Here is a 13,887-nt window from a genome sequence, read left to right as displayed (position 1 = left end):
TGATGTTCCCTGATGACCAGAGTTTAATATAGAGGGAAACGGCTAAAAGGTCTCATGACTTAAAGCAGCAGAGATCTAGTGTGACTTCAGGAAATCTGATAATGAAGCATGCCATCTACCTTGACAAATTCAAGTGCGAGCACAAGTGAGGTGCAGAACCAGGCCACTATCATAAATATCCAAATATATTGGTTCGTTTTTTTCTTTTATACATAACAAATACCTTTCTTATAAAAGATGGTTTCTATTTGGAAGGTGGATTTTTAGACAGTGATAGACATGGGGGGAAATCATTAATAAAGTATTTTAAAAGTTTCACAGTGGAGAAGGTGTTGCAGAAAGGGTTAAAAATAAAGCAAATTTCTTACTACCCCTATAAGCATGAATTTTATATACAGTCCTAATTAAATACTCATGGCATTCATGGACATGCACAGAGCAGGGAAAAATTCAGGTGAGCTGACCGCATGTTCTTAGCTAAGATCGAATAAGATGACATTCTGCCTTCTTGTTTCAGCTTTTTCGTTTTGTAAACAAGTGTCCTTTTTGTCATCTATTTAGTTTCACTTTTTCCGCATTTTTATGCGTTTTTGTTGGTGATTTCACTGTCTTAAATGGCCCCTAAGAGTTAGTGCTGAAGTGCTGTTTAGTGTTCCTAGAAACAAGAAAGCTGTGATGTGCCTTATGGATAAAATACATGTGTTAGATAAGTTTCATTTAAGCATGAGTTGTAGTGCTGTTGGCTGTGAGTTCAATGTTAATGAATCAACAGTATAGTATATACTGAAAAAGAAAAAGGAAATCCATCAATCTACATGTGAGGACTTGTGTACTAAAGTAAATGTTGTGACCAGAGGCTTGCAGGAACTTTACCCTTTATTTCCCATAGGAGTTCAGTACTCCTTCATTCAGTGTTCACAATGACTTCAGAATATAACTAATGATGATTATGAGAATTGGCTGTATATACTCTCCCCCCTCTTCCCCCCCCCACAAACCAATCAAAATCTTTATCTGATGAGAAGTTTGTAGTTCATTGTATATTCCCCTTCCTTGTTCTTCATGTCCAGAGATGTTTGTGATTATTGATAATTACATTTTAAAAGAAATAAATTCAAGGAAAATCTATGACAAGGATAGCACTAGGGACTGAGACCTTCTGGAAAAGGTATCACTTCAGAACTTTGAAAGAAACAAGGAATTCTAAAGTGAGGGGGGAAATTCCAAACATGATACAGTCAGTGTATGGCATGGGGAGAGGGGATGGAGAATTGTAGGTGAGGAACAGCAACAAGGTCAATTTGGCTAGACTATAAAAGTCTAGGAAGAGAAGTAATATTAAGATTGGAAAGGTAGGTTGGGGCTTTCAGCTCCAAACAGGAGCTTATATTTGGATCTAGAGATAGTAAGAATATGTTGGAATTTTTTATGTGGGGATTTTTTTTGGGAGTGGGACCTAACAAAATTACTTTTGACAGCTGTACAGAGGATGAATTGGAGAGAGAGAGAGAAAAGATGTAAGACAATACTGTGAAGAAGCTCTTACCATAGTCCAGGTGAGGGGTGATGAAGTTTGAACTAGGGTGCTTGCTCTATGACAAGTGAAGAGAATAGATGGCGAGGAAGGGAAGAATAGAGGTAGAATATGACAAGATTGTTGAATATATGTGGTGAGGAGGAATGAAGAGTTAAGGATAACATGTAGGTTGTGTATCTAGGGCAAATGAAAAATGGTGGTCCTCTACCAAAACAGCAGATTTTTGGAAGATGGATTTATGTTGGTGGAAAGATAAAGATTTTGGTTTTTGGCATGTCGAATTTGAGATGCATGGAAATATCCAGTTCAGGGAGCAGAGATGAACAGACAAGCAGTTATCAGGTGCTTATTTTGTGCCAGACATTACGCTAAATATAAATATTCTGTCCTTCGCTGACTTTCCCTGTGGAATTATTGAATTTTAGACCATTAGATCCTATTTGTACTCTTTTCTATGAAACTTATCCCAAAACCTAGGGAGCATGTCAAATTACTGAATTTTCCTCTTTATCATAAATTCTAAGATGGAATTGTCAGTTATTCATCCCCAAGTTTCCCATTATTTCCTTCCTAGCAGCCATGTCATTGTTGGTCAGAATCTGATCTAAGATAATAGTTCTCCTTCCTCCATTTTTTGAAGGATTAAATTATCATTACGGCAAATTTAAGAAATAGTAGCTACTTTGCTTTTGGCATAGAGTTCCAGCAGATGTCTTGATAATTGAAATACCCTGTCACTACTATAACATGCCTCCATGCCAGTTTTGTAATCTGTTTCCTGAGCTCATTTCTTTTTTCTGTCTGGGTGGTCTTTAGAATGCTGTGACATTAACATTTGTTTCTGCATCCATTAATAATATTCACTCCAGTATCTTCTCTCATGCTTCCCTACTCTTGTTTCTGGATTTACTGAAATGAACTCTTTAGTATATAGTGCCATGATTCCCTTCCCCCTTCCCACCTCCATTCTTGCTCCCTCCCTTTTTTTCCTATCCAGTTCGTTTGAAATTTGGTGTCCTTCGAAAGCCAAATTCATTCATGAGTCTCATCCCATCGAATTTTAGCAGTGAAATTAAAATTCAACTCTTTTCAGTATGCTTTATTTCACCTTGTTTGTTACAGCTAACTGTGTACAGTATAAGACCATGGATTTTATTTACACATTCTTTCTTCTTTATTTCTTACATGTCAGTTCACCTTTTCCCTCCTTTTCAATTTAAAGCCCTTTTGATTAGATTTGTAAGGCTTCAGTTAGGTGGGCTGTTCTTCCACGCCACAAATCCTGTCTTTCCAGTGTTTTAAGCCTTGGTCTAGAAATCCAAATCCAATTTTCAGAAATCATCTTAAACATTTCTTCATTTACCATCATCATCCTTTTATTGGAACCATAGCTATTATTGAGCAGCAATGATCTACATAACAATTCTGACTTCAGTTCACATCTTTTTTGGGTGGTGGAGATCCTGCTGGGAGAACAAAACTCAATCATTTTTAGCATTGCTATCTCTGCTTTATACAGGGGTGTTTACTTTTATTTCAAGCTCTTTGATACCACAGAAAATACTGCTAATTACAAATGTTTTCAAGAATGGTTGTACCAGTTCACAACTTTATTAAAATGCCTATCTTTCCATATCCCTTCCCCACACCAACTGCTTGTATTTTTGTTATCCTTGCCAATTAGGTAAGTATGAGGTGAAACCTTAGGATTGTTTTGATTTGCATTTCTCTTATTAGTGATTTTTGGAGCATTCTATCATATGGTTGTTAGTAGATTGTGCTACTTTTGCTGGTTTGTATCCTTTGATCACCTCTATTGGGGGAATGGCTTTTGATTTTATATTTCTGTTTTTTGTCTATGTATATCTTCAGTGCCAGACCATTTTAATCAAAGTCCACCAGAGGGTTAAGTATGGGTAGAAAGAAAAACCAGTTTTCATATTAATAAAATTAGGGAACTGAACTTGTTGACCTCTAAACCATATTTGAGTACCTTCCTGCAACACTCACTCTCTCAGCAGGTAAGTAGCAAAGCTTCCAGGGGTGGGGAACCTGTAGCCTTTTGACCTAGTTTTGCAGAACAAATCCTTTTATTAAGGGGATTTCTTCTTGTGAAGTTTGGATTCAGTTAAAATCGTACTTTAGGAGCTAGAGGGCCTCATGTGACCTCCAGGCCGCAGGTTCCCCACCTTTGTGTGAGCCTTAGACAGAACTCAAGTTTTTCTAATTCCTTGTCTTCAATATTCTATGGCCATTCCATTTGTTAGTCTCTGCCAGATTCTAGAAAGCATTCTAAGTAAATTAATTCTGGAACTCTAGTACTTCATGTGTTCCAAAGATAGGAGAGTACTGACATTTTAATGCAATTAGTCACATTCTTTAGTTTCCCTTTTCTTACCAGATTAGAAATAGACTTTAAATAAAGACTTTAATAAAAGAAATAAAGACTTTAATAATTGTCTGTAATTTTTATAACCTGTCCAGCCTTTTCTGTTGCTACCCAACAGGTAGAGTAAGCTTTAATCAAGCAGAGTTTCTCACTGTCCTACAAATACTTGCTCCTTGCATCTCCTTCCTTGAAATCCATGTCCCTTTTATCTCCATGTGTCTCTTTCTGTAACCACACTCAGTGTAGTCTTTTTTAAAAAAAAATTTATTCATACTTTCGTAAAAAAATTTTAACTTTCTACCACTTCTCTAGTCTCTGGTAATAAGTACAGTCAAGCAAAACAAATTAACACATAGGTCATTGATATCTGAGAGGGGCAGCAAGGTGGTGCAGTGGTTAGAGTGACCTTGGAGTCAGGAAGACCTGAGTTCAAATTCAGCCTCAGACACTTACTAGCTGTGACCCTGGGCAATTCACTTAACCCTATTTGCCTCAGTTTACTCATCTGTAAAATGATCTGGAGAAGGAAATGACAAACCAAGTCCAATATCATTGCCAAGAAAACCCCAAATGAGTTCTTGAAGAGTCAGATACAACTGAAGGACATGTCTGACAATGAAATTATAACTATATATGCCATTCCTCTTCTGAGAAGAGGACTTTTATAAGTCCTCTCAGTTATTCCTGAGTTCCTATAGCTCTCAAGTCTGTACTATGCATTTTAACTAATTCTATGCTGTTTTACAGTCACCACTCTCATTTTGTAACCTTATCTAAAACATATACACAGAACCACTGATAATGTTTATATCTCTTATTGCGCAGTAGAAAATTCAGTAACTAGTTGTTGATTGTGCCACAAGAATTTAGGCAGAGATTTCCTTGTTCATGACAAATAATTTCTCCTTGACTTGTGAATAAGGTACAACCTAGTCACTTATCAAGCTTTTTTCAAAAAATATCTGCTATATGCCAGGTGCAGTGCCAGTTTCTGGGCATAAAATGTCATAAACAAAATAGTACCTGCCTTCAAGTTTACATTTTGCCAGGGAAAACATATACAGAAAACATGTACACATATATGTGCAAATTAATGCAAAATAATAAAAATAATTACTTGGTGACGTAATAGCCACTTTTAAGGTTAAGGTTGACAGTGCATTTCATGTATATTATTTCATAGCCTCAGTAGAAACCTGTGAGTGTCCTATAGATAAGGAAGCTAGAGTTGAAGTGACCTATACATATTGTTAAACACAAAGCTAACAAATATTGGAGATGAAATTCAAACTTAATCTTCTTTTTGAGTTCAGGTGCCATGTTCTTTTCACTCTACTTGACTGCTGTTTTGGAGTGGTATATGTGTTTTCCTCCAGAGACATGGGTAATCATTAAATATCTTTAGGACTAACTGACAATGACTATGGAAAGTTGGCATTACTTAGTGCCATTATTTTCAAAGTGTAGTCAATAAAGATCTAAAATACCTGCAAGTTACCTGTCTGTTGGTCAGAAAAACAGGATTATCATCTGTATATTCTCCATTCTTGAATGTGCTGAAAATTAAACATTTAAAAATTATTCCCACAATTTCTCCCATCCAAACTATTTCTTCCTCCCCTCTTTTCCCTAGGGACTTGAGCATAGGCTACTCACAATGGGCATCTGTAGACTAGGAAGTATAACCAAAGTAACCTGTACTTTATGTTGCATTGACATTTAGATCTCTTTTTATTCATCAGGATTATTATAAAATTATTAAAACGCCTATGGACATGGGAACAATCAAGAAGCGCCTGGAGAATAACTACTACTGGAACGCTCATGAATGTATCCAGGACTTTAACACGATGTTTACAAATTGTTACATCTACAATAAGGTAGGATCTCTATGGCTATTTTCTGATGGGGGATTTTTGGGTTGATTGTCACTTCATTTCCTCCTGTAGACAGATTTGTTCCTTGGGTTTCTTTATGGGTTCATTTTCTTTATTAAATCAGGAGATAAAATTATTAAGATCTCACAGGTGATTTTTCAAGTAGTCCTCCTTAGGACAGTAGGCAGAAAGATATTTAGTATTTAAAATACATTTTAATGTGACTCCTTTGGTTTTCGGTGTCCTCCAGGGTAAGGTTTTATTTAATGATTTGGTGATGTTTTAGTTACAGTCTGTTTATGTTCTGATGCCCTTTTCATTCTTATTTTGCCTTGTGCCCTTACTATTAGGCTGATGCCAAGAATAATATCGGTAAAACTTTAAAATGATAGAATCTGAGATTTAGAGCTGGAAGGAAGCTTAGAGATTCTCTAGTTCAAGTTCTTCATTTAACAAGTTAATAAAATAAGGCTCAGAAAAGTGAAGTGACCTGCCCAGGGTCACACAGGCTTGTAAATAGCAAGGAGACGGTTGGAACCTAGACCCTCTCCCTGTCTAGTGTTCTTGGCAATTCATTTCATTCAGACAATGTAATATATCAAGAATTGCTCATTAACATGTTTTCTTTCTAATGACTACCTTAACAGAAAAGAGCGTAAGCTGAGAAACAGCGGGTGCAGTGGAACAGGATTTCTAGCAGTCTCTGAGATGAATTTTCCCTACAGATTGCTACAGTTCCTGCAGAGCTGATAACTTTTTAATAATTTACTTCATTCAGTGTAGTCTATCTATAAAGCAGGAACTTTAGTTCCTTCCTGCCAGAGAAATGAACCTGTCCATATAAATTTCATTTCACTGCAGGGTTTAGTGGGGGAAACTCCTACACTCTACTTTTGGTAGTCTCCCTTCCAGAAAGAGATGGGGGGGGTGGGTTTGTTTGATCTACTGTATTTGACAATGATAACTCCTGAAAATCTTTCTCTATGCTGGTAAATAGTTCCCTCCCCCTTGGGTATTATTTTAAAACTTTGTGAGAAGAGATATAAAGTAAGTGCCTCTTAGCCTTTTCAGGACTGCTTGTACAGACCTGAAGTCATGTGATTGCAAAGAATCACCAGATTGAGAACATAGATTTTTGTATCTGTGCAAAGATAGTAAATATATATCAAGAAACATTACTATTTTGCACTTACCGCTGAAACTGAAAGAGATGTTAAAGCTCATCTAGTCCAGTCCGTTTTTATACAGATGAGGAGCCTGAGGCTTCTGAAAAGGGAAGTAATTTTCCCAAGGTTCTACAGCTAGTAAGTGTTAAGTGGCAGAACTTGAACCCAGATCTCGAAGCTCCACGTTCATTGTTCAGTTGTACCAAGCTAGTCACATCTTCTCATCTAGAACCACTCTTCAGAGTCACAGTTAAAGAAAAGGCAGAAATATGAACTGCAATAATAGGCTGATGGCCTTAGTAAGGACCCTAACCAGGAAAATTAAGAAAAGACAAAGAGTCTCGTAACTTGGAGTTCCTATTTGAAAGATGTTATTGCGCAATGTTTAGAAAAGCAGCAGTGTAGGGTGCTGGATCTTGGGGCTGTACACATTGGAGTGCTGGGTACGGAGCTGTCACTTGGTTTGCTATGGTGTGGACAGTGCTGCCTGACTCACTCACCATATGTGTCTCGTTAATCCAGCCAGGAGATGACATAGTCTTAATGGCAGAAGCTCTAGAGAAGCTCTTCTTGCAGAAAATCTCTGAATTGCCCCCAGAAGAAACTGAAATCGTAATAGTCCAGGCAAAAGGAAGAGGACGTGGGAGGAAAGAAGCAGGTAGAGTAACTGGTGCTGACCACCTCAGACACTCCCTTCTTTGCTCCAGGAGCAACCCCACATTACACATTTAACAGTCTTTCCAATAATGCTCCTTGTTCTATGTGGGAAACTGGAAAGTCTAGCGCTTTTGGCAATCTGTGACCCATTTCAGTCATAAAAATTTGAAAAATAGCCCATCTGTTTCCTCTTTATCTTCTTTATTTTTCTTTCCTTAATTTTTTTTCTGTTATACTTTATACAGAATTAAATTAGAGGGCAGGAGGGATTCTCTGAGGGAGTTCTGAAGTATTATTATTATTATCAGTGCCAAAAATTTGAAGGAAATCCATTACCCAAAAATAAGTATGTAATTGTTGCCCTTGAGATCTTCTGTTGTTTTAAACCCATGGGACAGAGCAATGATTGTTCAGAATATATTAGTGTTAAGTTAAAAGAGATTGACTAAATTTGTGGCACTTTCCACTTTTAGCATTTAATCTACTTATCAGTCCTTGGTTGGTATTATGCTATTTTTGACAAAAGCAGACAGACTGATAGAATCTCCTAAAACCAGATAATGAGCTGCAGGTCAAAATAAGATTGGAACTCCCTCATTTATTAGGCTTAGTTTTATGTTTGTTTGTTTTAATTTTGAAATGTGGATGCACTTAGATTTATTAATCTTGTTCAGTATTTGATTAGGTCCTCTATGTTGGCTTACCTCAAAATTCAAAAGTTCACCTGAGGGAAAAGAGCATTTTAAATTGTTAATTGCAGTTCTTGATTGTATGTGAAAGTTGTTTTTAAAATTGTTGCTTTTCTATATCTACTAGCAGCCTCAACCAATAAAAAGTAACATTTGGAATGTATTTTATTTTAACAATCAGATGTTTTTTCACTTTTAAATTCAACACTGTTCCTCTTTGGAATGTTTGGATGGAACTGCATTAGAGTGAACTGTCTGGTAGAGGTGCAACTAGAACATCAAAAAGCAACTTACAGGAATGACAAAAACAGGATCTTTTGCATTCTGTGTTGACTTTTTATATATGTCTGCGCACATTTGATTCTATACCCTACAATTCTAAAACTGGGGCAGAGAAGCATTCTATAGTTTTCCCAGAGTTTTAGAATTGGCTTTCTCACCTTAGAATGACTGGTGGAGAGGGTGGGTTTTTTTTTTCTCTGTAACTTTCCCCAGATAAAGCTCTTAATTAAAACTTTTAGGGAAATAAAGGAGACAGCATTACCTTTAAAAGTTTTGAATGCAACAAAATTAAGTGATTATTGGTAGAAAGTACTGGAAATAACAAAAGACAAATGGTCCTTACCATCAAGGATCTTACTTCTGCCTACCAGGGAAGACAAGTATAAGTATAGACTGGCAAATAGACGAATCTGGTTAGTATTCTCTGACTCCTAATTAAGTTTTAATAATGAAAACTATGCAGTTAATTGCCAGAGGAAACTCCGTTCTTAATAGGGTTCTTTTGTTATAACTGTCAGACTAAGCTGAAATGAACTTTGAATTTACCTATACAGTTTACAAGAATACAGTTCTGCTAGGCAGAATTGGGAGTGTAAAACTCCCAGGCTTACCCAAGACCAGCATTGAAGAGGAACAGAAAACATTAAAGTATAAAAAAGCCTTGAAAAAGGGAAGGTTGTAAAAAAACAGCCTCAGTAAAATGAGCCACTACTTTCAGTCACCAGTTTTTCTTTACTACTACCCCTTTAGAATATCTCATTTCCTTCAAAGTATAGCTCCGGTGTTACCACCTATATGATACCTTTGCTGATCCCCACAGCTGCTTGAACAGGTGTTCATCCTTCCCTCCAAACTCCTGAGTCACCCCCCAATTCCCCCCCCAAAACCCAACCTTGTATTTTTTTGCGTGCGTGCGTGCGTGTGTGTGTGTGTGTGTATAGGTTGTCTACCCTATTAGAATGTTAAGTCATTGAAATCAAGAATTGTTTGATTTTGTCTTTATACTCTGTGACTAGCCCAGTGCCTAACATATAGTAAGCACTTAATAAATGGCTGTTGAATCATACCCAAAATATTCTTTCTGCCACAGATTTTAGAGAAGCACAGGGTTACAACATTGTGACTATCATTCTGCAGAAATTCCAGCAAAAGCTACTGACTCTTTTTCACTTGGCACATTTTCCTCATACTACTGAGTCTAGAGTGCTTTTCAAAATGCCAACTTTATGTCAAAGTATGAAAGATATTTCTTTATATACAAACCAGACATTCTTGGGCATAATGTATGCTCTGCTCTTGAAGTCTAAACCTCATGAAAGGATAATTCTATGAAACAACAATAGGGAAGATTCTTAAGATCATTGGGAAGCGGTGAATGTCCTTTGAAGATCAGTCACAGACTTGTTCAAGAACTTTTGTAAAATCATGTATGATGTATTTTGCTGCTGTTTTGATGAAAGCTAGAGATTTAGGACTGCATTTCAGTGATTTTTGTATAGTAACATCTTGTTGAATACTGCTTATGTTTAGTATATTATTTGTTTATCCTTTTTTCCACATCTACAACCCGAAGGTATCTGTCCTGTCAGTTACATATGACCATTCTTTTCCTTTATCTTTGACAGTGACATCAAAACCTGGAGCCTCAGTGGTACCAAACACAACTCAAGCATCAACCCCACCCCAAACACAGACCCCTCAGCAGAATCTTCCGCCTGTACAAACGACTCATTCCTTTCCTGCTGTAACCCCTGATCTTATCATCCAGACTCCAGGAATGACAGTGGTGCCTGCCCAAACGCTTCCAACTCCAGCACCCCCACCCCCTCCCCCACCACCCCCACTACCCCAGGCTCCTCAGCCCATTCAGACACATCCACCCATCATTGCAACTGCCCCACAGCCTGTGAAGGTAAGTATGACTTCAGTTACTAGAAAGTAAAATTAGGAAATTTAGAGATTGTGCTCTTACCATATTAGAGCCCCATCTTGAAGTTTACAATGACAAATTTAGTGTTTGTGCTATGAAAGTTTTATAATTCCAAAATTTTATAGATGATATCTAAATCTAGTAGAGAGACTTGGTCTGCCATAAATTCCAAAGAATTCTTTTTTTGTTTTTTGTTTTTGTTTTTTGAGAGTTATACTTTTAAAAAAACTTTCAAATGAAAGGTTATAAGATAGCTGAACCCAGTGCTTGGTTTATAAATCACTTAAGTATATTAGGGATTTAACTGATTTTATGCTCCATATACTGAATCTCATATCTTAATATTGAAAGAACCATGCCCAGATATGTAACACACCAAATAGTTCTGTTGTCAAATGGCTAGGTACTCAGCTGTCTAGATGTCTCTTTTATTAGTAAATTGCCACCCTTTCTCCTGTAACCTCTGTATTTTCCATAGATGTTAGGGTCTGGGTTCATACATATCAAGGATATTTTAATATAATAGGACAGAGAAATGGAAAAGCATCTAGGAGGCAGAGGGGTTTTTAACTTAAGGATAAGATTGACTCAATTTCTAACATCATTTGTGTACAGACAAAAAAAGGGGTGAAGAGGAAAGCAGATACCACCACACCTACCACCATTGACCCCATTCATGAATCACCTTCACTGCCCACGGAACCCAAATCTACAAAGCTGGGCCCCCGTCGGGAAAGTAGCCGCCCAGTAAAGCCTCCAAAGAAGGACGTCCCAGATTCCCAGCAGCATGCAGTAGAGAAAAGTAATAAAGTGTCAGAGCAATTAAAATATTGCACTGGAATCATCAAGGAGATGTTTGCCAAGAAACATGCAGCCTATGCTTGGCCTTTCTATAAACCTGTGGATGTGGAAGCCTTAGGCCTGCACGATTATTGTGATATCATCAAGCACCCAATGGATCTGAGCACAATCAAAGTGAGTAATTGTTTTAGGTTGCTGAAGTATGTAGACCATTTGAGTGGGGAGAACTAGAACTTGGAACTAGGGCATTTCAGAATTAATGTTTTTTACCTGTTGAGGAATTCTTTCTTAGTAGAGCTGCAATTACACAAATAATGTTGATCTATTACTTAAAGGTATGCTTTAAGTGGCTGACTTCTGCTGCTGTTGCTTAACCATTTTGTTCTCAGGAGCCCTCCCAGATTGGCCTAATTCGATAATGTGGCAATAATGTTCACCCTTGACATTTTCTAGTCCCTGGATAGTTATGCATAAAGTTGATGAAATTTTCCATCTTGACATTTGTAGCTTGTTTGGCCCAGTTTCATTTATATTTTAGTGTTATAACTGCCAGCTCCCCCTGCTGGGTATTTGAGATAGCTGACCTCTGTGACAAAATAAATTGCCCCTATTTTGCTGATTTATCAGTTAATATTTTGGTCAGGTTTTTCCTCTCTTTTTTGAACACTGGACATTGAGAAAGATACAATTTTTTATTCTTATCTCTTGGTGAGATAAACTGACTTTGGTAGGGCTTCAGATATGTCACAGATATCTCACATTTCTTTAATGCTTATAAGATATGTAAAGAGCTTTCTTCAAAAAAGCCCTATTAAGTTGTCCTTGCACGTTTGTTGCCGTGTCCATTTTACAGTTAAGGAAACTGAGATGTTTTAATTTGTCTTGGCTCATACAAGTTGTCAGTGTCAGAGTCACAATTCAAATTCAAGTCCCTTGTAACTCCAAGTCTAGTATTCTTTCCACGATGTTAACCTCTTCAAAGTATATTTCCTTTCCACATACTGTGGCTCATGCTACTTTGCCCATGCTTCTAAATCTTCACTGGTTTGGGAGTTTTTGTTGGCAATAAACAGCATTGTTTCCATTTTATTGGTGGAAAACCAGGCACACTAAGATAAAGGGACTTGCCTGTAGCGGGATAGCTATGCAGTCGCCAACCCAGGGCTTAGAACTTGTCCTTGTGGGCTGCTCTCCATTTGCTCATAGTTCAGAAGGTAGTTAACCAAAAGCTTTACTGTGCTGGGCAGCTCAGAGCAGTGTTTCAAAGCAAATGTGTGGCGGGTTATTGCCAATCTGGTTTTCTTCTTCAGTTGATGCTGCCTCTTACTATTGCAAATGTAGACTACTAATATCAGGTGTCAGGATAACCTAACAGGCATTCTGCTTGGGTACATTAAATACATACTAGAAATTGGCTTACTCCTTCAAAGCCGTCCTTCTCAGTAAGCCTTAGCGGCATGTGCATGTGTTTTTGTGTATTTGCGTGCTATTAATTTTTAACACTTTTCCTTCTAGTCTAAACTGGAGACCCGGGAATACAGAGATGCTCAGGAATTTGCTGCAGATGTTCGATTGATGTTTTCCAATTGTTACAAATACAACCCTCCTGACCATGAAGTAGTAGCCATGGCACGTAAACTACAGGTGAGGATTTTAATTGTCACATTAATGATTTTCACTGTTTAGTTTAAACAAACAGCTATACAACTTGGAAAGCTGAATTTTAATTGCTCTGTCCACAATCAAGAAGACTTCTTGTGAGTTTGAGTGATGTTTCTTTTTTGCCATATTGATTTAGAATAGAGAAAATGAGAGGCAGCATGATGTAGTGGGAAAGAGACTGAATTTGGAGTCTGAGGACATGGGTTCAAACCTGAGCTCAGCTGCTTAACCCTTGTGTGATCTTGAACAGAATACTTCACCTTTCTGGGCTCCGGTTTCTTTATCTTTTAAGTGTGGGAGTTGTGCTCAATGGCCTCTGTGGTCCTTTCTTTAAAATCATGAGCCTATGAAATGGAAGAACTAGTAACGAGCAACATGTGCTGAAATTTAACAGAAAACTGGTAAAGACTTGACCTCACCTTGCATTTAATGGGTTTGGGGGTGGGGATCAAAGTATAATTGTTACTTAATATTAGGCTCTTTGAATCATAATTGAATCATCCCTTCATATTGGGTCTTTATAGAATGATTAAAAATTTTAAAAAAGACAAAGTAGAGTGATAACATCTAAGATAGCTTCTGGCTATTGGCTCCCTTGCTCATGTTCAATTCAGGAAAATATCTGAAAGAGGGCGTACTGGAGCACCTGAATATTTGAAATGTTTAAGACTAAGCAATACGAGTCCACAATCAGTGCAGTATTTCCTTATTGCCACATTTCCTGTAGACACATAAATTTTCCAAAGTACCAAAAAAGTAGAACCATTCTTAAAGTCCTCAAATGAATTCAGGTAGATTTGCCACCTAGGTGCACTCAGCCTTCTGGTTGGTGTTGAACTTCTCAGCATTTAGTTAAATTTGTTCTCCAGTGACAGATACTTTGTCTACTCCAGTGGT

The 13,887-nt window shown here is 37.4% G+C and overlaps 1 protein-coding gene across 1 annotated transcript in view; it reads left to right on the top strand.

The window, feature by feature from the left end:
- BRD4 (bromodomain containing 4) overlaps positions 1–13,887 on the top strand; it is a 164,173-nt gene that overhangs the window by 85,447 nt on the left and 64,839 nt on the right. The window contains 5 exon segments of the mRNA XM_020969364.2: positions 5,669–5,806; positions 7,492–7,627; positions 10,223–10,509; positions 11,143–11,502; positions 12,844–12,972. Of these exon segments, the coding sequence (XP_020825023.1) occupies positions 5,669–5,806; positions 7,492–7,627; positions 10,223–10,509; positions 11,143–11,502; positions 12,844–12,972 (1,050 nt within the window).

Source organism: Phascolarctos cinereus, unplaced genomic scaffold, assembly GCF_003287225.1.
Source record: "Phascolarctos cinereus isolate Bilbo 61053 unplaced genomic scaffold, phaCin_HiC Scaffold_4;HRSCAF=312, whole genome shotgun sequence".
NCBI classification, from domain to species: domain Eukaryota; kingdom Metazoa; phylum Chordata; class Mammalia; order Diprotodontia; family Phascolarctidae; genus Phascolarctos; species Phascolarctos cinereus.
Note: the sequence above shows the minus strand (reverse complement) of the source record. Positions and strands in the feature narration are given on the sequence as shown.